Genomic DNA, 27,167 nt, shown 5'->3' with positions numbered 1-27,167 from the left:
GCCACTGCTAAGACACAGCTGAGACTACTATTGTTTGGCTACAATGCCAAATGATCCTGCTGCCCTCTTCTACCAATCATTAACTTGTCTTATTAATATACCACTTCTCCACACCAGTTGTACATTAGAATCATCTATATGACTTTCCGCACAATGGTTCTTACCACACTTGGGTGAGGCTTTATAGGTACTAGTATAATGTCTTCCTCCTTTTTTCCTAACAGCTTTACTGTCATATTAATCCACATACAATTCACCAAGGAAAGTGTACAATTGTATACTACAATTGTAGTGTATTAATAGAATTATACAGCCAATATTAGAATATTCTCATTACTCCAAAAAGAAAGTTCTACCCATGAGTAGTGCTTGTTTCCTCCAAAACTTCCCTCCTGAGACCCTGGCAACCATTAATCTACTTGCGTTTTCTACAGGTTTACCTATTCTAGGCACTGCACATAAATGGATAATAAGATATAGCCTTTTGGGACTAGCATCTTTCACTTAGTATAATGATTTCAATGTTCATCTATTTGGGGCATGTATTAGTACTCTGTTCCTGTTTACTGCCAAATAGTATCCCACTGCACAACATATACAGTCATTCATCATACTGCTATGTACAAGCTTTTGTGTACGTATCTTTTCATTTCGCTTGGATCTATGTCTAAGAGTAGAGTTGTTAGGTCAAATGATAACTCTCCATTCAATCTTTTGAGTAACTGTCAATATTATTCCAAAGCCTCTGTCTCCTGAGTACTGGGATTATAAGCATGTGCTTTCAAGTCCAATTCAATTTAATTTTGATGAGACTTTCAGTACAGTGTCTAATAACTTGTCTTGGATAAGACTGATTATAAATAACAGATCATCACCACATATGCTTCTGCCCAAAGAGTTGAGAACTCCAGAAATTTTGCTTTATCCTTATTGTTTGCAAATGCACAAACTAGATATGCCTTCATTTGCTGAGGAATTCTTAGCATTTTCACATATAAGCACAATGTTTACAGTCAGCACTGTGATAATGCACTTGCCTGGCATCAAATTTGCAAAAAAGAAATGTATTCAACAAATGAGAACTCTAAGGAAAAAATATTATCTCAATTATTGAAAAAGATTTAAAGACAAATTCATACCACAGCAGATGTAAGAAACATTTTTAATTTAAAATTTTAAATGAAGGGAGGTTACCAAAAGAACAAAAACACCAAAACAAACTAAAAGGAAATTTTCACTTATAATTTTTTTTCACAGATTACAGGAATTATGAACAATTGCTGGCTGACTTTCAGGACCATTCACTGCACTCTGTAGTCTTATATCATGGTGGATAGCTGTTGTCATTTAGAGCACAGTTTCCCTTGAAGAATTTATTCATATTCATTTTCTGCATAGTACTGCAGACATGATATGATCTAAAATACACCAAAATTCCCTATTATGTCTTTCCATTATCCATATTTGTATGTTGTTTGAGTACAAGAAAACAAATCCATTCCGTACACATGCCACATGTTTAGTAGAAATAATTCAGGTGATTAAACAGTAACACTGGTGCCTAAATGTCCTCTTACCTTACCTTGCACACAATTATTTTTGAACCGGTTAGTAACTGCTAGCTTCTTCAGACAAATGTAGCTTTAATTCATTAAAAGCTCTTAGAATTTCATGAGCTGGAAAGAATGCCAATGCAGACAAATCAATATAGTTTTAAATAGGAGTTTTCAATCTTTGCTACTGCACGGCCAATCTCTTCCCCAGAGCTCAGCTTTCTACCCCTCTTCTGAAGCTGCCTCTTTTTTCACAGGAATTACAGCTTCCAGGATTTTAGGTTACAGCATTGCAACATTTAGGAATATGATATTTTTTTTTCCATTACAATCAGCACAGTTCCTGATCAATCCTAGTACTCATTGTGTGGCCCTGGATGGTAAGCCATGCCTCCTAGTTCTAGGAATCTGTGATTGAAAACTTCTTTTATGATACTCATTTCCCTGCATGCATGCCTTATCATACTTGAATCAAACAAATTCCTAGTATTTTTTAAATATTCCCATTTTGGGGGGAAGGGTAGGGAGGATGGATCTAGAATTTAAACTCTGGGCCTTGGACTTGCTAGGCAGGTACCCTACCACTGAGTTATGCCTTCAGACCTCCTTTTTCTTTTTTCCAATTTAATTCTTCTTTAGTTTATTTGTATATATTAGTTGTATAAAGATTTCATTCTCATAGTTCCACACATGTATATAATATATCCCAATCAATCACTCCCTAGTCCTTTTTTTTTAAAGTGCCAGTGCTGGGGCTTGAACTCAGGGCCATGTGCCCTCACTTGGCATTTGATGCTCCACCACTTGAGCAATAGTTCCAGCTTTTCGCTGGATATTTGGATATAGGAATCTCAAGGATTTATCTGTCCCAGCTGGCTCTGAACCTCAGTTCTCAGACCTTAGCTTCCTATGTAGCTAGGATTAGACGCATGACCACTAGAGCTCAGCTCGGCCCTTTTTTTAAAAATCAACAAACATGTATGTATATGTATGTATGACTGTATGTGTGTGTATATATGCATACACACACATATATGTTATCACTTGCTTTGTAAAAACAGCCTTATTGAAACACAAGTCACATGCTATATATATAATTCATTCACTTAAAGTATATATAAAGTGGCTTTTTAATATAATGAAAGTGATGCAACCACTAACACAATTAATTTTAGAACATTTGTATCACCCTAAAAAATAAAACCCCTACCCATCAGTAGTCACTTCCCATTTTCCTCAATTCAGTCCCTCCCAGCCCTTAGATAATAACAGCACCACAGGCTAGACAGAACACATTTACTAAGCAGTGCTGACTGATTGAAATTTGAGTTTCCCATTTTTCTCAAATACTGTAACAGAAAATTATTGTTCTCAAAACTTTTCTTCGTCAGTTTGAAGCTAACCTGAATAACCTACCACAAAAATAAATTAATTCTGGGCCAGATACTAGTGACTCAGGTTTACAATCTAGCTTCTTAGGAGGCAGAGATCTGAGAATCAGTGTTTGGAGCATGCCTAGGCAAACAAATCCTCAAGACTCTTATCTGAAATAACCAAAAAAAGGTAGAACTGGAGATGTAGCTCAAATGGTAGAGCACCCCCCTTGAGAAAAAAAAAAAAAATAAGAATACAAGGCCTTAAGTTCAAGTCTTAGTACTGGCACCAAAAAAAAAAAAAAGAAAAGAAAAAGGAAAAAAAGAAAAAAAAATCTGTTCTTGCTGGCCAGGTGCTGGTGGCTCAGACCTGTAATTCTAGTTATTAAGGAGGCTGTAATCTGAAATTCACAGTTCCAACCCAGCCTAGGCAGAAAAGTCCTGAAGACTCTTATCTCCAATTAACCACCAGAAAACTGGAAGTTGTGTTATGGCTCAAAGTGGTAGAGCTCTAGCCTTAAGCAAAGAGTTAAGGGACAGTGCCCAAGCCCTGAGCTCTAACCCCATGAATGACAAAAAACAAAACAAAACAAAACAAAAAAACCTATTCTCTACAAAAAATAAATACAATATACTTAATAAGCAAAAGAATTTAATACAAAACAACTCAGTCTTAAATCTATAATGCAAGTAATGCAAAGTTGAAATTTTCTTTTAAAACTTACTTCATGTAAAATAAAATTTCTGCTCAATCATTCCTTAGCCTTCATCTTACATGTACTAAAATATTCACATCACATTTTGTGTCTCCTGCCTATCAAGAAAATGGAAAAATACAATCATCTACTCTTTGGTTTCTTTTTAAGCACCTACCCCACCCTATCCTCATTCTTTAATGTTTCAACTTCCTTCTCCTTAACATAATGAATTTAAGGTAGAAACAGATGAAGAAGAATGGAAATTTACAAGAAAGGGCATGCCTAATAATTGTTACCAAGAAAACATTTTCCCTTTTTGCTTTAATAGGCTGTAAAGCTGATGCAATTAAGTTATAACTATAGCAACTCAGCTGGTATCTGAGGGCTGTTCTTCCCAGCAGCATCCTTGCACGTAGGCAACAGAGGCTCCATGCTCAAGACTGGGTAACTGTAGGCAGCCAGAGGCAGCAGTAAGAAGTATACAGGGAGGGCAAGTCAACAGTAAGCAGAAATGTCTTAAAGATTGGCTGGGATCTTAGGGAACAGTAAAGGGGAGCCATTTGACTGAATTTTGCTGCAAACCTTGGTATTAAAAAAAAAAAACCTGCCTGAGTTACCAATCAAAACTAGTATTTAAAAAAATAAAGCTGAGCCAGATGTCAATAGCTATAATCATAGCCATCCTGAGATCTGAAGATCATGGTTTGAAGCTAGCCAGGGCAAGAAAGTCGATGAGACTGTTATCTCCAATTAATCCAGAAAAAAAAGCCTTAAGTGGCACTGTTGGTCAAATGGCAGAGCACTAGCCTTAAGCATAAGGGAGATCAGAGACAGCGCCCAGGCCCAGAGTTTGAGCCCCAAGACCAGCAAAAAAGAAAAGATTAATTAGAAAAAGAATATAGCCCTCATATTTATTCTTGTGACATTTAAGTACCTAAAATAGATGATGCTGAATTAGTACTTAACTCTTTGTCAAGTTCAAGGAATGAAGACTACGTGAAAGATGATTAAAGTGAAAAGATGATTGTTTCCAAAATCTCTGACTTTCCAGATGTACTAAAGGTACCAAAAATAGCATCTTGCCCTTCATTATTCCATGGCCCTCCCATCAGGGTTACAGAGACATGTGTTCTATAGCCTGCCTCAGTGGTTTTGAATCTTAACTTACACTCACCAACAATCCTAAAGTTGACTGTATGGACTAACAGAAATCTTGTCTAATCTGCATGTGTTTCTAATGCATTTATAAGATTATCTCTTTGTTGCTTTGTATGTCCCTCCCCCACAGTATAACCCCTGCTTTCACTATATTTGATGTCAGTATAACTTGTGGAGGAGATGGGGAAAAACCAGTTGTTTAAGGATACAGGTGGATCTGATGCAACAATGAGAAGTACAAGTGGTCATGTCCAAAACGACCTTTACAACGTAGGTGCGGGGGGTGGGGGGGGGGAAGGGGGGGGGGGGAGGGGGGAAGGAGAAGGATTGGGATGGGGGGAGGGGGGAGGCTGGGAAGGGATGGGAAGGTAAACAAAGGAGGAGGCTGCAATGCTTGGTAAGAAATGTACGCATTATCCTGCCCATGCAATTGTAACCCCTCTGTACAGTATGTTCACAAATAAAATAAAATAAAATAAAATTATAAAAAAAAATAAAAATAAAAAAGAAAGAAAAAAAAAAAAGAAATCTTGTCTAATCAAGTTTCTGACTAATAATAAATCACATTCCTTACAGAAATCAATGTAGATTCTTTTTTGGATCATCCCTCAAATTACAAGCGCTTAAAAGTGAAGACCATGTCTAATTCATGGTTGTATCCCCAGATATGAGCCACACCCTTGTGGAACCAACAGACTATTGGATGCTTTGTGGCTGCAGTAGGGCTGGCTGTTAGTCAGCATTTTCTGAGCTACACGCCCTCTCTTGGGGTTTGCCCAACTTCCTGCTCTACAGTCAGCTAGAAGCCACTATATTTCAAGGCCTTTCAGAGGCAGCCTCTAGAGTCTAACACTAAGTAGACAGAATCATTCCTTACTCAGATGGCCTCTCATCAATGACTACTTATCATTTTTTCCAAAGCACCCTTAAAAACGTTGCTCATTGCTGAATGCTCTCTAGTTTTGAAGACAGCACTTAAGCCAGGGGTATATCCGACATACTTACAGGAACCATTTATGATCCAGTGGACTACCAGCCCAAGAAAGAACTTCTGTGACTGTTTTCTGCATAACACAGCTAGTCTAGCCCATCCCACCCTGATTATTTTTGCCTGTGATATGCTCTCGGCTTGGTCAGACAAACAGACTGAAATATCAGAGGCAGGGAGACAAAGCAAGGCTACTGACCTGTTTATAAAACCTCTCTGAGATCATGACAATCTAGTTTGTGACTTATCATTCACAGAATGCATCCAAATTCACAGCAGGAAAGAAACAGATCTTGTCCCTGAACCACCCAGTACCAATGCTGCTCCCCACCAGAACTCACGCCTTGACATCTGCTGTCTCCTGGGACGTGCGAGTGAGAGTACGGGAACGCAGGCGTTCGCCTGCCTGCTGGATCTCCTGTAAGTTCCGTTCCACATGGGGAAGCTCGGAGATGCCCTCAGTCTCGGCAGCAAGCTGTTCAGCTTGCTGAAGAAGCTCACCAAACCCCTCAGTATCCATTGGAAATGCAGGTCCTAGATAGGAAAAAGAAGAAGAGGCCTAAATCGTGGGAAAGATGGCTTCAAACAGTGCCTGAATCTGTTACAAGCTTAAGGAAACATGAGGACTTTTTGTAAACAGACAAAGAGACAGCTCATCAACAAACAGGATTTGTTCCTGAACATAACCCAAGAACAGGCCTGACAGAGAAAATGAATCAGACTGTAAAGAAATAGATCATCTCTGTACATAGTGATAGCCCCAAGATTGATTTCTGCCACCAGAACAATGCAAAGATATTAAACCACAGACCAGAACTCCTGCCTCCTTCCACAGCCCAAAGCAGATAAGAAAATGAAAGCCACTGTGGCAATCTTTGGGAGCCTTAAAGAATAATTACCCTGCACCTTCTCTTTCTCCACCTGTCACAGAAAAACAACCAGGACCTCAAGACTGCCACAATTTATAAAGCCTTATTTCATTAAAAGGCCTTATCTTCCTATCTTCTGCACTATAACTTCATGAGGCTTCTGAGTAGACACAATCAACTCTAATTAATAGAAGCCCAGCATTCTCTCTGCTATGATTTGGCTGAATGGAGACAAAAAAAATACACATGTCTGGTAACCTCATCCCTATATGAATCCAATACAATTTTATTTTCACTAAAAAGACATTCTTTTTTTATTCATGCCTAAGTCTCAATTCATACTTCAGCTTACAAGTGTACCAAACAGAGATACCATGTCTGATTGTTTTGTCTGACATTCAAGACATTAGATTTAATTGTTCCTGTTCCTACTACTTTATAGGTGTCATTACTACTAATGATTATACTAGTATAAATACCAGTCAGCTTTTAGACCAAAACATTAACAACTCCAAAAATTGACTGAGAAAAGCTCTATGAAGAGCCCTGATATTTAACAGATGTTACACATTTTGTGTGTGTGTGTGTGTGTGTATATATATATATATATATATATATATATATATATATATATATATATATATATATACTGTACCACCCTTGTAGAAGATTTTTTTATTTTCGGTTGGCTTGAACTGAGGGCCTGGGCGCCATCCCTGAGCTCTTTTGCCCAAGGATAACACTTCGCCACTTTGAACCACAGCACCAGTTCTGGTTTTCTGTAGATTTATTAAAGATAAGAATCTCATAGGCTTTCTTGCCCAGGCTGGCATTGAACCGTGATTCTCAGATCTCAGCCTCCTGAGTAGCTAGGATTATAGGTGTGAACCACCAGTGCCCAGTTTGTATAAGATTTATGATCAAAACAGTGGAACTCATCAACTGCATTGATCATTGGACATTGATCAAAATGAACTAAGCAACTCAATGATAGCCACAGGAGGGAGGACTGAGAGGGAAAGAGGGACCAGCTGACACTAAGCAAAAGGAAAGCAATGTACATATCACACAATGTGGAAGAAATACCTGTATTGTCAAAGCTCATAGAATTCACAAACTTTATAGACCACAATAAAGACAATTTGCCCCATGAAGGTTAAAATGTGTTTGTGACTTTAAGTATCATTATCTCACAATACTGTGAAAATTGTGAAATTTATGTAATCACTTAATCACAATAAAAAAAAAGATTCATGATCAAGAAAATATTTTTTATTCACCATTAATACCAACAGAAAATAAAGTGTCACCATCATTAAAAATTTACGTTGCTCAATGAGAAGTACAAGTTGGCATGTCCAAAACGAGCTTTACAACATCGGTGCGGGGGGGGGGGGGGGAAGGAGAAGGATTGGGATTGGGGGGAGAGGGGGGAGGCTGGGAAGGGATGGGAAGGGTAAACAAAGGAGGAGGCTGCATGCTTGGTAAGAAATGTACGCATTATCCTGCCCATGTAATTGTAACCCCTCTGTACAGTATGTTCACAAATAAAATTAAATTAAATTTAAAAAAATAAAAAATTAAAAAAAATTTACATTGCTAAAATATTAGGAATATATTTATTATTTATTTATTTTTGCTGAATTTGGGGCTTGTACTCAGGGCTTGGATGCTGTCTCTGAGCTTATTTTTCCCCTTAAGGCTAGTGCTCTACCACTTAAGTCATAGCTCCACTTTGTGCTTTTTAGTACTTAACTGAGGATAAAGGTCTCACATGCCAGGGCTGGCTTCAAACTGTAATCCTCAAATCACACAGACTCTTGAATTGCTAGGATTACAAATGGAGCCACCAGCACCCAGCAAGGTACAAAGCTTTTTTTTTGGGGGGGGGAGGGGGAAGGACAATCCTGGGGCTTGAACTCAGGGCCTGTCTGTCCCTGACCTTCTTTTGCTCAAGGCTATTTATTACTCTACCACTTGAGCCACAGCACCACTTCCGTTTTTTTTCTGTGTATGTGGTACTGAGGAATCAAACCCAGGGCTTCATGCATACTAGGCAAGCACTCTACCACTAAGCCACATTCCCACAAAGAATTTTTTGAAGGGTACTCAGGGTTTGAACTCAGGGCCTCTTACTTGCTAAAACTGTTGTGATACTACTAAGCCATGCCTGCAGCCATTTTTCAGCGGTTATTTTTTAGGAGACTCTCTCACTTCCCACCCTAGCATGAACTTGAACCACAATCCACCTATTATAGGTGTCTGGTCATCTCTAGGCTCATAGGTACACTCCATGTTCAGCTTCTCTTCTATTGAGACAGACTTCTGTAGACTCTGTGGCTAGGCTGGCCTGACACTGCAATCTTCCCAATCCTAGCCTCCCATTTTGGTTTGGGGTGACAAGCATGTGCCACAATACCTAATTGTGGGTTGAAAAGGGGTCTCTCAAACTTTTCTACCAAAGCTGACCTCAAACTTCAATCCTTTTGCTCTGAGCCTTCAAAGTAGCTAGGTTATAGGTGTAAGCAACTGGTACCCAGCTCCAGAGAAAGAATATTCTTTAAACAGTAGCTCTTATTCTTTATTCCTTTCTTCTTTGTTTAAAACATACGGTTTTTTGCTGCAGGTGTGAAATCCTATTGCTCTAGCACTATGGTGCTCGTGTACTACAGTATTAATATAACATACAATTATATCTCAGCTATGAAGCACAGGTTAATGTTAATAGGGCACCATTACCATCATAAACCCACAGCAGGAAGATAAGGGCTTTTAAAAATGAGCATTAAAGGACATTAACTTTAAAGGCAAGGGCACAAGGTTGAAACAAAAATAGCTCAGCTGAAGTAAATATGAAAAACTTTGGTATTTCTTATGAACTTCATAGCTGATTTCAACATACACTGTAACTCTTAAAGAGTTTCCAAAACTGTAACTTCTTTTCCATGTAGTATTAGCAGGCTATAAGTAGCCATCTTTACCTGTGGGAGAATGGGGCTTGCAAAACAACTTAGGTGTATCTCAGTCCTTCCTTCCTACAGTCTATCTCCATGACAACAACCAGTGATGCTTTTAAAGTTGATCAGATCTATCCCTCTGCTTAAACCTCTTGCACAGTAAAGCAGAGATGGAGGCCCCAGCTTCCTTATTACTCAGACTCATCTCCAGCCCATTCCTATTTCTTCCCTGGGATTCCATCATCCTGGGGCTTCCTAACTGATCCCCAATGATCAGACCCATTCCTCCCCTAAAACATTTTCCTCCACTGAATGTTCCTCCCCTGATATATTCATGGCTGGTTCCGTATCTCATTTTCAGCTCAACTGTCACCTTGCCTTTCAAACAAACCTAGAACATGCCATTTAAAAGTACAGCAGGCCAGGCACCGGTGGCTCACGCTTGTAATCCTCAGGAGGCTGAGATCTGAGGATGGTGGTTCAAAGCCAGCCCAGGCAGTAAAGTCTGTGAGACTCTTATCTCCAATAAATCACCAGAAAACTGGAAGTGGCACTGTGTCTCAAGTGGTAGGGTGCTAGCCTTGAGCTGAAGAGCTGAGGGATAATGCGCAGGCCCAAAGTTCAAGCCCTGTGGCCGACAAAAAAAAGTACAGCAGGCCACAAATGATACATATTTATAATCCATTATGCAGAAGTCTGAGGCAGTAGGACTGAGAGTTCAAAGCCAACCTGAACTATTTAGTGGAACACAGAAAACCACTCCACCGTTATAATTCTCCATCTCCCTTATTGTCTGTCACCTCTGCTATGATGTAAACTGCCCGAGAGGAAAAGTGTTTTGGTCAATGATATAACCCTAAGTTCCTGAAACAATGCCCAACACATTGTAGATGCTCATGTGTTGAATGGAGAGGTTCTACACTTGCATTTGTTAGGAGTCTGTCCTCGAAGGCTTCCTGCCTTCCCCTGCCAATCAGCCCCACTAGCAAGCAGAGACCTAAGCATAAACATTCCTTTTAGATTACCCACTGATTTTTAACATTTCTGAGGCTGCAAAGCATAAGGCAGTGACAGTGGTTAAATGGCATAAATTCAGATCGCACATGGCCCAGACTAGTGCTTTCTCTCTAGAAAGACAAATAAAAACCAGTGTTATTTTACAAGAAATAGCCAAGCTTTCAGGTAAACAAAATCCCAAGCCAAAAAAATACAGATACATATAGAAAAAAACTGCTGTGTAATTTTAAGATAGGAATACAAAGCAAAGCTTAATCCATGTCTGCCTGAGAGAAGAGAAAGGTACCATGTTTGGGGAAAAAAACTAGGTTTGTCCTACATTACAATTCTACCAGCACAAAATAATTTAAAACAAAACAAGCAAACAAAAAACGACCTTGCCAAGTGCTAGTAACTCACACCTGTAATTCTAACTACTCAGGAGGTTGAGATTTGAGGATTGTGGTTTAGAGCCAGCCTAGACAGCAAAGTCTGTGAGACTCTGATCTCCAAGTCACCAAAAAAGCCAGAAGTGGAGCTGTGGCTAAAGAAGTAGAGCACTATCCCATTGGGATAGTGCCCCAGTACTGGCAAAATAAATCTCCCCTCACCTCTGTAGTACTGGGGCCTTGAACTCAGGGCTGAGGCTATGTAAGCCATACCCTCTACCATCTATACTTTGAAGTAGTCATCCTATTTTATTAGGAGTTTTTGATTAATGGTTGATTTCATAAATTTAAGAATAACGTGTCCCTCCATTGAAAAAAGAAAAAAAATCTATTTAGCAAGGACAGACTAAGAGCTTGTGGTTTCTTAGTATTGGGGATGATTGTGAGACAGCTTTGACAACATTGAAAAGTGTTTGGTTCAAAGAACATCACAAAGTACTAGAACCCTGAACATCAATTTGTTCTCCATGCGCCACTTGGCAGAAGTCCTTGCTGAGTCCCACAGAGACTCCACAACCTCCAGAAAAACTGAGTCTTAAAATGAAGAGCACATGTATTACTATTATTAGAAGCAGGACTAGTTACACTTGATGGGGAGCAGAGGGGCATAACGGAGGCTTCCGGGGGCTATCAATGTTCAGGGTTTTTTTAAATGAATGCTAGTCAACAATATGTTTACCTTGAGAAAATACATCAATCTAGATTTAAGATCTGTGTGTTTTTCTATTGTGCATCATCCTTCAATAAAACTATCCTTTCCAAAACAAAAGTTAATGATCTGCTGTTTTTCATAGTAGGACATGCCAGTCTGGTGTTTTAGATCTCTTCACCACATTGACAGAATGCTGAAAAAATTAAGAGGAAATTTAATTTAAAAAATTAATTTTAAAAATTCTTAGAAAAGGGGCTAGGAAGGTGGCTCAGTGGTAGAGCGCTTGCCTTGCATGCCTGAGGCCCTGGGTTCGATTCCTCAGCACCACATAAGCAAAAAGAAAAAAGCCGGAAGTGGCACTGTGGCTCAAGTGGTAGAACGCTAGCCTTGAGCTGAAGAGCTGAGGGACAGCGCCCAGGCCCAGACTTCAGGCCCCACGACCGGACCCCCCAAAAAAAAAAAAAATTCTTAGAAAAGACAGCTTGTACCTAAAGCCAACCCAAGGACTGGGCAGACTGCTGTTTCCTCATTCTGGTCTGCATTCACTTGTTGTTCAATGGCATGTCAACATTCTTAAATAGGAGAATATAATCCCCAAACTGCACAGAAGGTGAAACAAACTCATTATAAAGGCAAAACAAAGATGCGTCAAACAATTTCAGATCACTTGCTATTAACATGTAGGTCCTGGTTATAAAAAACATGAACTTTTCCACATTCTCAACATAACTGTTAAATAATCAAGCCAGAAAGAGTAGATACTTAAATATTCAATTTGCTGAGCATTTCTAAACCATTCTCACTCAGTTTTTTTCACAGGTGGTCTGAATCTTATTCTCTTATAGTATTCATACATAAAGTGTCTACACATCTCTTTTCCGGTATTCTTTAAGGCGACTGGGCTGTCCCAGAAACAGCTACCACTAATTCTCCTGACTCAAGCCCATGTGACTCCCATGATACAGCTCAGAAGATCAAAGCCTGTCAAGGATGACAGGAAGCGATGGGAAATTTGGAAGGTCTCTGAGCCATCCATCTCAGATCTATCTGCCAAACTCTTGCCAAGTTTCTGGTCTCCCAGGGCAGGTAAACATTTTCTGTAAAGGGTTAGAATAGTGGCTATTTTAGGTTTTGTGGGTCAGTCTCTGTCACAACTATTCAACTCTACCATGCAGCTTGAAAACAGCCACAGTTGATAATATGTAAACAATAAGTAATATCTATGCTCCTATAAAATTTTAATAATGGACATTAAAATTTGAATTTCCTAAGTTTTCACATCGTGAAGTTTTATTCTTCTTTGGATTTTTTTTTCAATGACTTAAAGATACAAAACCTTTCCTAGTTTACATATCAGTGAGCCATAGCTTTCCAACCCTTAGAATACGGTGTCTGAGCTCCACCACAAATTGTGGCTTGTGCTTACAAGCTACACCTGACAAAATTATCCTAACAGCATTTGCTTGGTGTGCTAGAAGCCTTAGGGCTACTGCAATTCCCCTTCCTTCTTTTAAACTGCTTATTTGAAATGTATAAAGGAGGAAAAAATCTACTTTGCATCCAATGAACTCTGACCTGAATAAACGGTCTGACCTAATATACCAAATGCTGTAGGAAACTCACTTGCCCTCTCAAAGTACAACATAACATATTAAAACCATATGAAAGTTCCTCTTTCCTTATATCTACAATCCAAACAGCCAGTTATCAAAAAATACAAAAGGCAAAGACAAAAAAAATAAAGGCACAGTCATCTTTCTGTCTAATTCTTCAGTTAAAGCGTTCTGTCTCAACCCAGTGACTTGTATGGGGAGATGATATCAGCTACTTTTCCCTGCAGATTTACAATAGGATAGTTTCCCCATTGACAATGGTTTGATAATTTTTCAACTTTACAATGGTGCAAAATGCTAAACTTTCAGTAGAAATCACATTTTGAATTTTGATCTTTCCTGTGCTCCCAAGATGAGATATGATATACTTTAGAGATGCTGACAGCACAGTGATCCAAAACTCCCAGTAAGCCAGGAGCTGGTGGCTCATGCCTGTAATCCTAGCTACTCAGGAGGCTGAGATCTGAGGACTGTGATTCAAAGCCAGCCCAGGCAGGAAAGTCTGTGAGACTCTAATCTCAATAAACTACCAGAAAACCAGAAGTGGTGCTGTGGCTCAAGTGGCAGAGCACTAGCCTTGAGCTGAAGAGCTGAGGGACAGCACCCAGGCTGTGAGTTCAAGCCCCATGACCAACCAAAAAAAGAAAGAAAAGAAAAAACTCCCAGTGAGTGCTGGGGTCACAGGAACCCTACAGTGTGCAGTATGCCTTGTTGCTAAGCTGCACCACTTGCTGAGTTAGATGTACGTAGGAGTTTCTGACAGGATATTTTCAACTTATGATGGGTTTATTGGGACATGGCCTTGTTGTAAATTGAGAAGCATCTGTTAAATCAAACTATACTATCACTCACTGAAGTTCCTGTATTACCACATAACCAAATACTGTCTCTTGCAACTACAAAGGTCATGGAACCTAACAAAAGTAGTTAACTCAGAGATATATATGTGTGTATGTATGCATGTATTTGGTGTTGTCAATAGGAGAGATTTCATACATATACACTGGAAATTATAACTGATACTGCTTTTTTTCAAAACCAATGACTAACAATGTTCCTCCTTTTTTGGTTTACTTTCTAATTTAATAATAGTAAAATATCTTTTTTTAAAATTTCAAAACAAGCCGGGCGCCAGTGGCTCACACCTGTAATCCTAGCTACTCAGGAGGCTGAGATCTGAGGATCTCGGTTCAAACCCAGCCCGGACAGGAAAGTCCATGAGACTCTTATCTCCAATAACCCACCAGAAAACCGGAAGTGGCACTGTGGCTCAAGTGGTAGAGCACTCGCCTTGAGCAGAAGAGCTGAGGGACAGCACCCAGACCTAGAGTTCAAGTTCAAGCCCCATGACCAACAACAACAACAAAATTAAAACAAAGTCAATAGAAAACTAGACTTTGGAGCTAAGCACTAATAGCTCACACCTATCTCTAGCTACTGAGGAGGCTGAGATCTGAGGATCCAGGTGTGAAGTCAGCCTGAGCAGACAAAACTGTAAGACTCACAGATGTTAACTAGCAAAAACCCAGAAGTAGAAGCATGACTTAAGTGGTAAAGTGCCAGCCAGTGAGGAGAAAAGCTGAGCAAGAGCATGAGGCCCTGAGTTTAAGCCCCAGTATGGACACAAAAGAAGAAAAGGAGAAAGAAAAGGAAGCAGGAGCAGAAGCGGAAGCAGGGGAAGCAGCAGTGACTGAATTTTGAATATAAACACATGGCTTGACTACAGATTGTTCACTCACTAGCAAACAGTAGATTCTTTTATCATTGACATAACATCTAAACCTACTTACTTCAAGAGATTATTTATTGATATACAAAGCATTTTATAAATTACTGATTTATGTTGATATAAAATGTTGCCATGTTGGTAACATTATAATTTAGATATTATAATTTATATAATAAATATATAAATAAATATATAAATAAATTTATATATAATATAATATATAATATAATATAATATATAATAAATTTATATATATATATATATAAATAAAATATATAAATAAATTATAATTTATAATTATAATTTAATTATAAACATTTCTGCTTCAAAAATATCTTCAAGTAAATATTCAACACTAAATTGTAATTTATTTAATCAAATCACTGAGTAAGAACTTCTGAAAGATGATTATGATTTTAATGTATATTACCACTACCAAACACGGTTTCTAATATAAATCCAAATTTCCACTATAAAGATGTGATTCAGAAGAAATTCAGCTTTTAATATCAAGCCGAAATCTTGCCTTCAAACCTTCCCATTAATCAGGTTATTAAAGAATTAGGACATAACAAAGTGCAACATAGGATCAAAGATTAATGACAGCTAGATTCCAGTGGCTCTCACCTTAATGTAATCCTAGCTACCCACGAGGCTGAGATTGTGGTTTGAAACCATCCCAAGCAGGAAAGTCCATGAGACTCTTATCTACAATTAACAATCAAAAAAGCTGGAAGTGGAGCTGTGGCTCAAGAGGTAGGAGCATTAGAATTGAGCAAAAAAAGCTTAGGGATGGCACATAGGCCCTGAATTCAAGTCCAAGACCACCACCAAAAAAATGAGAAAAAATTAAGATAGGTTGAATAGGTATTATGCAAAATTCTTGGGACCAGTTTTTCAGATTTTAGAATATTTACATATATCTAATGAAATATCTTGTGCACGGAACCCAAATCAAAAACACAATTAGTTTCAATACTTTACCTATGAAACTCATCTGTTTTAGATGAGTTTATACACAAACCCTGAAGGTATTTCTATGTAGGTTTTTTTTTTTAATCTGTTTGTGAAAAACAGTTTCATGGCTCCATGTGGGCATTTACAAAGTTTTGGATTTTAGAGAACTTTGTATTTTGAATTAGGCATATTCAACCTATATTGTTGCCTTCTCCCCTCTTCTTTGGATATGGCTAGGTAACATTATCATGCTACTCTGTACCACATAACAAAAAAGAAAAAGTTACAGCCTCACAGATGCTATTGTTTCAGATACCTATGAAGGGAAGAAGAAAAAGACATAAGAATTTGGTCACTAGGTAATTTTTATGAGATTCAGTAAGAGAGTTAGACCTGATCATTATTCAAAAGATAGACTTCTGGGAAAAACAATGAACTAAAATAATCTAGACACAAAAGAAAGATCTGAAGACCTTTTTAGTAGCAGATTTAGTAGCAGTATTGCCCTGGATGACTCAGTGTGTATGCTGGGTGTCAGCTTTCCTGATATATAAAGTATCACTTATATTAATTCATCTCCAGTGAGCAAAAAGCAGTCTAATAACACATAAAAACATAAATTAACTTATAAATTAACATAAAGAACTTTCTGATAAACTCTTGGTTACCCATGCTGATAGAAGGGCCATCTATAAAATAAGGGCTATGAAGTCTACCTGCCTCAAACTTTCTCCCCATGGGACTGGACCCTCTTTAGATATGTTTCACTGCTGGTGAGATGTGAGTTGTCTCAGTGATTTCTCATGGCCTGTCTACTAGGAAATATCAACAAATACAGACTAATTTTATTCTTTCTTCTTTTTCTAGTTTTTTCCCATGGTACTAGGGATTGAACTCATGGTCTCTTGAGCTATGCCCCCTTTCTCCCTCCCCCCTCCCTCGCGCTCTCTCTCTCTCTCTAGTCAGTCCTAGGGCTTGATCTCAGGGCCTGGGCACTGTCCCTTAGCCACAGTACCACTTCCAGCTTTTCTTATTTGTGTGGTACTAAGGAATCGAACCCAGAGTTTCATGCATGCTAGGCAAGTACTCTACCACTATGCCACATTCCCAGCCCTATGCCCCATTCTTTTACTCAAGACTTGAAACAGACTGAATGCTTCCTCAGAAGTAGCAACCACATTTGACAAATTGCATGAGAACCTTGAGAATGACATTGGCTTTTTTTTTTTTTAACCACTGGCACTAACAGAGGAAGATGACCAAGAAAAGGTAGATTACAGATGTAGAGTACAGGAGGTCTTTAGCTCAGGCTCTTCTCTCTAAACTACTTGTTCTCAACTGAGGGTGACTCTGCCCCCTAGGGGTCATGTAGAAACATCTGTAGACATTTTTGGATGTTACAACTTGGAGGAAGGTGACACTATTAGCACATAGAAGACAGAGGCCAAGCATTCTGTTAAACATCCTATAATCCAAAGCATAGCATCAACCAAGAATCATTTGACCCAAAATACTAGTACTCCCAGAAAGAAACCCTGCTTTAAACCAAGGAAAGCTCCTTGTCCTGAGAACCACAAGATTAGTGATACCTGGCCCCTGCTGAAAATATATTTGGGTGGGTTTTTTTTTTTTTGTCAATCATAGGGCTTGAACTGAGGGTCTAGGCACTGTCACTGACCTCTTTCACTCAAGGCTAGTGCTCTACCACTTTGAGCCACAGGGCTACTTCTGGTTTTCTGGTAGTTAAATGGAAATAAGAGTTTCATGGAGTTTCCTGCCTGGGCTGTTTTCAAACCATGATCCTCAGACTTCAGCCTCCTGAGATCCTGAGCTAGGATTACAGGTATGAGCCACAGATGCCTGGCTTTGTTTAACGTAAGAAAAGCACTAGTGTTTTATTAGGGTGTAATAAAAGTCTAGGCCCTTCCTCTTCAAAATAATTTAAAACCACTGTATATACAAAATTATTCCATTTGAGGTTTTTTTTAAAATTGTGGTATATACATACCACACAGGAATGGAAAAGATCAAACCACAGTTCTATGGAACAACATAGGTGAACTTTGTAAGTGTAATAGTGAATTAAACAAACCAGATATGAAAAATATACATATGAAACCAAAAAAAAAAAAGAAGTAAAGCTGTGGCTCAAGTAATGGAGTGCTATGAGCAAAAAAAGCTCAGGGACAACACCCAGGCTCTGAGTTCAAACCCCAAGACTGGCACCAAAAGAAAAAGGTGGCGGGGAGAATTAATCTCTAGCACTAGCAGTAAGAATGTTGGTAATCCCTTTGGAATACAAGGGAAGTATTGTTTGGGAGGGAGCACAACATAACTATCTGGGTACTATGACTGAACTGGATTCCCTCAAAATTCTTTTGATGCTCTAACCTAGTAAGATGATAACTCAGAGATGAAGCCTTTGGGACTTGGGGAAGAGGTCTAGATGAAGTGATAAGGGTGAGATCCTCAGGCCAGTTAGCGTCCTTGTAAGAAGAGACTCCAAAGGACTTGCATTCCTCCACCCAATCCTCCTCGTGCACATGACCAATAGGCCATGTGAGCACAAAATGGCAGAAACTCAGTAGACATTCCTCATCAGAACCTAACTTTGCTCAGATCTCCAGCCTCCAAAACTATGAAGATAATAAATTTCTATTGTTTAAGCCACCCAATCCACAGCATTTTATTGTAGTAGCCTAAACTGACAAAAATGGCAGGGCACTCAAAATCATCTATGTTTCAACTTACATAATGGTCACAGGAGTAAATAAATAGGTTAAAAATCCACTGAAGCTACACACTTCAGGTTAACAAGTTTTACATCTTATTTACCATTATTTCCATAAAGCAATGAGACTTTTGCTTTTCATTTTATACCATCAGTCTGAATTCTTTTCCATGAGTGATCTTATGTGATATATGTGATCTTATATAACCTTTAATAGCTTGCTATTTTAAAACTGCTCTAAATTCCCTACTCAGAACATTTGCCTCATCATTGTCCCTGAATTCTCAATGGTAACGACTTAAATCCAACCCTACCTAAATCCAACCCTACCTCCTAGCACTCAAATTTCAATCTGAAGTTTCCAGGCCCCATCTGTGCATTTCCTCTCAAGCACATCAACGTCACGCCCACTGTGTCCTAAAGTGACGTCTTCTACCACCACCACCACCACCAGTAGCTACTTCCCACTCCTCCATTACCAACACCCTGGCTTCTCTCTCAGGTTCTAGCTTATCTTTCTCCTTCACCACCTATATGTGACCTCAGATAATTGACTCACAAGGATCTCTCTCCGAAGACTCAGAAACCAAACACACATAAGTACTTTTTGGAGGGAGGAAGAAATAAGGAGGTAGGAAGATTCCTTGTTACCAAAACTATTGGTATGCCTAACAAAAGCTGAAACCAAATTCAACGAAGAGAACATATTTCTGACCATCCACACCCCTACCATCTGAAAGGAATTAGATACAGGGGATAGTTAAGTCTTTCAGTCCTTATAACTGATCTTCCATCTGTCCCACTACCACATAATACCACATCTCCATTCTTTAAGCCCAACTTCTCGTGTGACGCTACAGCCTAATCTGCTCCCTAGTCTCTTCTACTCCACATCAACCTGCTTTCTGTTTCATTTCAATTATTCTCCTATTATTTTTCTTATGATGTGCTTGCTTAAAACCAAAACTGAATCTCACTCACAGTCAAGATGAGATACTGCTTTTAACTTTCTATATCCCAAAATAAAACCAACCATCTGGCTTACTCTGTCCTGACATCCTTATACTTGCCCTGCTTTGTGCCCAAACAGAAAGACCAAACAAACCTTCCACTGTACTGCCTGCCTGAGTTCCAACCAGCTCCTCCACACTTTAAATGGGTAACTTTGGACAGGGTAATTACTCCTTCTGGGTCTCATCTGTGAAAAGAAAAAATAACTGTACCTCCTTCACCTGCCACTTAGTAACCAATAAATAAATAGTACCTATTATTACCAATTCAAGTGTACTACTGCTATGGTTTGGATATGGCTTAAATGTGTCCCCCAAAGTTTCATGTGTTGAAATCATGGTCCCCAATGTGGCAATGTTAAGAAGCAGGGGGGCCTTTTAGAGGTAAAGCTAGCTGGGCACCAATGGCTCACACCTGTAATCCTGGCTATTCAATAGGCTGAGATCTTGAGACTAGCAGTTTGAAGCCAGACCAGGCAAAAAAGTCCACCCAACTCCAGCTCCAAAAATAACCAGCAAAAAGTCAAGATAGAAGCATGGTTTAAGTAGCAGGGCAAGCAAGGGCAAGCAAGTGTGAAGCCCTGGGTTCAAACCCCAAAACAAGAGACAGACAGAAATGAGAGTCAGAGAAAAGAAGGGGAGGGAGAGGGAGAGACAGGGAGGGAGGGAAGGAGGAGAGAGGAAGAAAGGGGGGAAAGAAGGGGAAGAGAGAGAGGGAGGAGAGTGGTGAGACTGGAGACAGAGAGTTGAGTAGGGACAGAGAGAAGGGAGAGGAAGAGGAGGGGGAGTGAGGGGAAAGAGAAGAAAGAGAGGAGAGAGAGGGGAGGGGGGAAGAGAGGGAGAGAGGAAGAGAAAAGGGAGAGAGGGAGAAAGAATGGGAAGCCCCCGTCTATTTTCTGGCTTCCTGACTTGCCATAGCTCCAGGGATGATGCCATCTGCCATGATTCCTCACCAGAGGTCCTATCAATGTGGCTGCTTAAGCTTGGACTTTCAGCCTCCAAAATTGAGCTAAATTAACCTATTCCCTCTTCTTTAGAAACCAGTAAACCTTGGGTACAGTAGTAAAAAAGGGAGTAATACACCTATCAAATGATTTTCCTCAATATCCCTTCTATAAAAATTGCCCATCCTCTAGCTTCTTTCAACTCCATTCATTTATTCACCACCTGGCAGCAGGAAACATTCAGATTGGTGACAATGGGGATAACCCACTCCTGTGCTCTTGCTATGTGCAAGTGCCTGCCATCAGCTTTACTGGTACAATCTGATACCATCCTTATGGTAGCCCTCTGGAATCCAAACCTGCCTTTTCTGTCTTCATCTCAGAAAATGGCACCTCAAACATACAGTTGCTCAAACCTAAAACCCAGGCATTGTCTTTAACATCTTTTATCCTCTTCGTTTCTATATTACAAATTCATGTCTACACTAAACTTTAATTTTATTTTTTGTGTTTATATGGTACTAAGGAATTGAACCCAAGGCCTCATGCATGCTAGGCAAGCACTCTTCCACTAAGCCACATTCCTTGCCCTAAACTTAATTCTTTTTTTGGGGGTGGGGGGAGGGTCCAGTCGTGGGGCCTGAAGTCTGGGTCTGGGCACTGTCCCTCAGCTCTTCAGCTCAAGGCTAGTGCTCTACCACTTGAGCCACAGCACCACTTCCGGCTTTTTTCTTTTTGCTTATGTGGTGCTGAGGAATCGAACCCAGGGCCTCAGACATGCAAGGTAAGCGCTCTACCACTGAGCCACCTTCCCAGCCTCTAAACTTAATTCTTAAAACAGATATATGAGCCTGGCCCACTTTTGGTATGACGGTGGTATGCGACAGTGTCTGTTCTGTGAAGGGTACCTGTACAGGTGTGTCAAAGCATGAATACTCCCTCCTATAAAGAATGGAAAGTGACCCTGATAGACTTAAGGCAGAGGAGTATTTCACAAAGATCTCTGGTCACAGTGAGAATTTGCTGGAAGACCAATGAGGTGATCACTAATGAGGTGATTGGGAGAAAGACATGAGACTGTGACTTGGAAAAAGGCTTGAAAAGTTCAGCACGTAAAAGAGGAGCCAAGTGACTCCTGGTTTCTGCCTGACACTAAACTGAGACCAAAATATGTCTGACAGTGGATGGGGAGGGGCAGCAAAAACTGAGTGAAAATAACAGCTGGTCAGACCATGTAAAGCCCTATAACTCACTATAAGGAGTTTTGTCCATTATTGTTAATGAATGAGGACCCATTGGAGGGCTTTAGGAAGACTGGGGAGTTTTTGGTTTTAGTTTTCTTCTCAAGACAAGATCTTACTATGTAATTGAGGCTGGCCTGTCTCAACCTCCTAAATACTGGGTTTACCACCATTTCTGGCTCTGGAGGATGAACTGATCGTCCCTTTAACCTACTATGTTAAAATAAATAAATAAATAGGGTAGGGCCAGGGCAGAAGTAGGGAGACCAGATGGAAGCTGTTTCGGTAATTCATGTGATAGGTAATGGCCACAAGCATTGGATTGGGGGCAGGAGGGAGGGAGGGCTGAGAAAAGGCAGGCAAAGATGACTCGCAGGTTACTGGCCACTCTTGTATTCCTGAGAGGAGAAAAGAATGGCATAAAGAGAGGCTTGAGGAAGGAAATGAAGGGTAAGCTACTAGCTCTATGCTCAGTTTGAGATGTAGTTGTTTAGCAGGCAGCTGAATAAAAGTCAGGGAGGCTCAAACTGGAGATGCAAACATGACATTGTTTAGTAAAGAGGCATTTAAAACATGGTATTTTACCATTGGTAAAAATAACGAAAATACCCAAACCACTAGTGTATACCTAATAACAGCCACAAGAAAAAGCTTCAGCACCTAAATATAAATATAAAATAGATGTTCTTGTCATTGGTATAGTCTTGAGGGGGGGAGGTAACAGTGCTCCCCCAGAAAGAACACAGAAAGTGACCTTTGCTTGTGCTCAAAGACAAAAAGTCTTGGCCCCACAAAACAAAAATTTAAAGCCCTCCTTCCGCCAGCAGCCTGGCAAATCCTCAGCAGCGGGTCACCCAAAAACTGACATAGGACCCGTAGGATCCGCCCTGTTATTTAAAAAACAAAAAACGGTACCCAGTCTAGTTGGGAGTCGCCTTTGCAGCCCAGAGAGCCACCCGGCGTTCCAATCATTAGCATCCTCTTGGATGCCAGTGCTGAAGCCACACGAGGGTTGACCGAGGCTAACGGGGTCATCGTCTCCCTTCACGAAGGCTCGCCCACACGGCGTGAGGCAGCGAGGGGCGTGCGAGCCGGGCGGGCGCGGCGAGGCAGGTCGGAGACCCTTCCCCGGAGCACGGGGGCCGGGTGGGCTCGCGGAGCCGGGGCGCAGGGAGAGGGCACGCGGCGCCGCGCGGCCTGGGGCTCCGGCAGGGAAGTGGGGAACCCCGGGTCCCGCATTCCCAGAGCGGGCTGGCGCGCGGCGCGCCCGGGCGGGCACGGCTAGACACTGCGGTGGAGGCGGTTCCGCAAGGCGCAGTGTCACCGGCGTCAGGCGCGCCCGGCGGCCGTGAGGAGAACCGAAGTGAGAGCGGCATGGCATGGCTCCGAGCCTGGGGACGGGGCTCCGCCCAGAGCCGGGCTCCCGGGTTCAAGGAAGACCTGCGGTCGGAACGACCGCTCCACCCCTGCACACACTCTTACCTGGTACTACAGTCGTCCCCGCCGCCCAGGTCCTGGCTGGAGATCGCCGCCGCCGCCGCTTCTCGCGCCGCTCGCCTGCGCTTCCTGATTGGCCGAGGTGGCCGCTCCCAGAAGCCTCCGCGCGGCGCGCCGCCAGATAAACTTTATGGACACCCGAGAGAGAAGACAAGAACAAGTGGGGCGGGGCTGTGGGGCGGGGCTGTGGGGCGGGGGCGGGGCCTGAAGCTGAGCTGTCACTGCCCGCGCCCTCATCCCTCCCACGTGGTTAGAGTCCGCTGTGCCAAGAGAAAACGATTCCATCAGTCTTGGCGCCAGAGAGAGCTCTTGGCCCTTGACTGGGCGCCATTCTAGTATCAGGTCCTATCCTAGGCGTTTGGAGACACGGTGGCGTCTAGGACAAGCAAGATGCCTGCCTGAACTCCATCTGATTTATAAATATGTGTCTTCTTGCTGTAAAGCCACCTGTCAGGGCTGGGAAGGTGGCTCAGTGTCTTGCCTTACATGCATGAGGCCCCGGGTTCGATTCCTCAGCACCGCATAAGCAGAAAAAGCCGGAAGTGGTGCTGTGGCTCAAGTGGTAGAGCGCTAGCCTTGAGCTGAAGAGCTGAGGGACAGCGCCCAGGCCCAGAGTTCAGGCCCCAGGACCGGGGGGGGGGGGGGGGGGGGGAAGCCACTTGTCAGATGGGGCAAGGTAGCAATGCAGTGTTTCTTATATACAGTCACTAATCCATTCATGAAACTTGCTAAACATTACTACCTAAACACCTAACAAAGGCTCCACCTAATAGTGCAATCTCCTTGGGGTTTAAATTTCAACTTGAAGTTTTAGAGGGACACAACATTCAATTAACAGCACCTAGTTTGGAGGGGGGAGGGGGGCACTGGAGCTTGAAGCAGGGCTCTGTGCATTATTGAGCTACATCCCCAGCCCTAAGCTTTTTTTTTGGGGGGGGTGGGGGCTGTCAGGCTTGAGCTCAGGGTCTGGGCACTGCCCCAGAACTTTTACTCAAAGCTGGTGCTCTACCACTTGGAGCTATAGCGGTTTTCTGGTGGTTAATAGAAGACAAGAGTTTCATGGGTTCAATTCCTCAGCACCACATAAGCAGAAAAAGCCAGAAGTGGCGCTGTGGCTCAAGTGGTAGAGTGCTAGCCTTGAGCTGAAGAGCTGAGGGACAGCGCCCAGGCCCAGAGTTCAAGCCCAGGACTGGCCAAAAAAAAAAAAAAAAAGTCTCATGGACTTTCCTGCCTCGGCTGACTTTGAACTGCTATTCTTACATCTCAGCCTCCTGAGAGCTAGGATTACAGTCTTGAGTCACCAACACCTGGCTTAAGCTTTGTTTTTAACACAGCATACCATTTTACTGTAGGCTCTCTCTAAATAAAGACCAACGCTAATTAACAATGCATGTCCTCAAGCTAATATGTAGATCCTGCTGTATCTAGATCAAGCTATGTATCTAGGTCCTGCAGTGGTTAGAAAATATAATAGCCACAAAGATAATATAGTGTCTTTCATCTGAATAATGTTTTATATGGTAGCCTTGCTTTCCTTTTGTGAAAAGACAGGATTTTTTTTTAAATAAATGCTCATGAACATTGTCCAATTTTTAAAAATCAGGATCTTTGTCTTTTAAAACTGAACCTGTAATCCTAGCTTCTCAGAAGACTAAGATCCAAGAATCACCATTTGAAGCCAATTGTGCAGGGAAGTCTGTGAGACTCATATCTCCAATAAACTACTAAGAAAAGGCCAGCAGTGGTGCTGGCCTTAAGTGGTAGAGCACTAGCCTTGAGCACAAAGAGAGACTCAGGGACAGCACTCAGATTCTAAGTTCAAGCCCCAGGACAGAATAAATAAATAAAATGTATATATAAGTTCAGCAATTTCACTCCTCGATACATGCCGGAAAGTGGAAACCATCAAAAGCCCATTAACAGAAGAAGGGATAAATAAATTATGTTGTGGTCACATAACAAAGTGCTGCAGAAACAAAAAGAATAAACTACACAGCCACAAACAACATGAATGAGCCAGACACAAAAGATGCATCCATTCACATAGAGTGCAAATCAAGCAAAGTGGGTTGCTAATGTGTGGTCAAAGATGTCAGAATAGGGCTTACTTTGAAGTGGGAAGGAGAATGAAGGAAGTTTCTGAGATCTGATAATGTTCTGTTTCTTAATCTGGCTGCTAAGTGCATGGGTGTATTTACTTTTTAAAAATTCATTGAGCCGCACATTTAAGAACTGTTCACTTTGCAACACATATATTATTCATTACACTACGATAAAGAGTAATATATATTGCTTTCACTGTAGAATATGAAATATGTTTGTGACCGGAATCCAGACCACTTCCCTTCTTCCAGCTGTTGGCAGTCTGGAACTTTGTTTTACTATCTTGATGTTCCTCACAACAGCCTGCATGTATATGACAAATGGGAGGAAAGCAAGAAATCTTTCCTTTTTTTTCTTTTATTTTGTGTGTGTGTGTGTGTGTGTGTGTGTGTGTGTGTGTGTGTGTGCGTGCCAATATTGAGGCTTGAATTCAGAACCTGGGAGCTGTCCCTTAGCTTTTTTAGCTCAAGACAGGTATTCTAATACTTGAACCACAGCTCCATGGTGTGCTTTTTTGTTGGTGGTGGTGGTGGCCATTGAGCTTGAACTCAGAGCCTGGACACTATTCCTGAGCTCTTTTTGCTCAAAGCTAGCAACCTACCACTTTGAGCCACAGCTCCACTTCCAGTTTTCTGGTGGTTAATTGGAGATAAGAGTCTCTCAGGCTATTCTGCTCAGGATGGCTTTGAACTGCAGTCTTCAGATCTTAGCCTCCTGAATACCTAGGATTAGAGGTTTGAGCCATCAGTGCCCAGCCACTTTTGGCTTTTTGCTGGCAAATTGGAGATAAGAGTTTCATGGACATTCCTGCTGGAGCTAGGGGTGTGTGTGTGTGTGTGTGTGTGTGTGTGTGTGTGTGTGTGTGTGTGTGTGTGTGTGTGCCTGGAAAGAAATATTTCTTAAACAACGAACAGAAGCTGGGTGCTGGGAGTTCATGCCTATAATCCTGACTACTTAGGAGGCTGAGATCGGAGGTTCATGGTACAAAGCTAGCTCAGGAAGGAAAGTTCATGAGACACTTATCTCCAATTAATTACACACACAAAAAGCCAGTAATGGAGGTGCGACTCAAGGGGTAGAGAGCTAGCCTGGAGCAAAACAACTCAGGAACAACATCCAGACCCTGAGTGTAGGGGCCTTGTGCCCCAGAAATGGCACACACACACACACACACACACACACACACACGCACAGGGGAGAGAGAGAGAGAGAGAGAGCGCAGAATCAGCACCACCAATTGCCACCTATCTTGAGCTGCTGTTTCCAGAGATGATTTCTTAGTGGGTGGTAGCAAATTACATAAAGCTTTGTCATCTATAACTGAGTGATCAGTAATAGTTTTTACAAGTCAGTAAAAGCTCAAAAAGGAAACTTCTTTTGCCCTTTGGATTGGTTTAATTTCAGCTACACAAAAAGTGGCTTGACCTCATCAAGGACAGCAAATAGACTTTTGCTGGGTGACCAGCCCCTGTTGATTAGTTGGGTCTATCAAGAGACTGTGTGTCCTGTGGAGGATTTCTGGAACACTAAATTATACGTCAGGATGATTGAGCTGCAAGTAATCAATCAATCTAAATAATAAGGAAAGTTAGTTGTTCACCGCAACTAAAGCCCATCAGGAAGATAAACTACATGAAGTTAGTTCATAC

General features: G+C 41.2%; 1 protein-coding gene across 1 annotated transcript in view; it reads right to left on the bottom strand.

Moving 5' to 3' along the window:
- Positions 1-23,503, bottom strand: part of Nup93 (nucleoporin 93kDa) — a 112,136-nt gene extending 88,633 nt beyond the window's left edge. Inside the window, exons 1-2 of the mRNA XM_013027991.1 lie at positions 23,401-23,503; positions 6,112-6,304 (exon numbers count right to left, since the gene is read on the bottom strand). Coding sequence (XP_012883445.1) covers positions 6,112-6,290 — 179 coding nt within the window. The 5' untranslated portion in view covers positions 6,291-6,304; positions 23,401-23,503. The remainder of the gene's footprint in view (positions 1-6,111; positions 6,305-23,400) is intronic.
- Between the last annotated feature and the right edge of the window lie 3,664 nt (positions 23,504-27,167).

Source organism: Dipodomys ordii, unplaced genomic scaffold, assembly GCF_000151885.1.
Source record: "Dipodomys ordii isolate 6190 unplaced genomic scaffold, Dord_2.0 Scaffold106, whole genome shotgun sequence".
Taxonomy (NCBI): domain Eukaryota; kingdom Metazoa; phylum Chordata; class Mammalia; order Rodentia; family Heteromyidae; genus Dipodomys; species Dipodomys ordii.
Note: the sequence above shows the minus strand (reverse complement) of the source record. Positions and strands in the feature narration are given on the sequence as shown.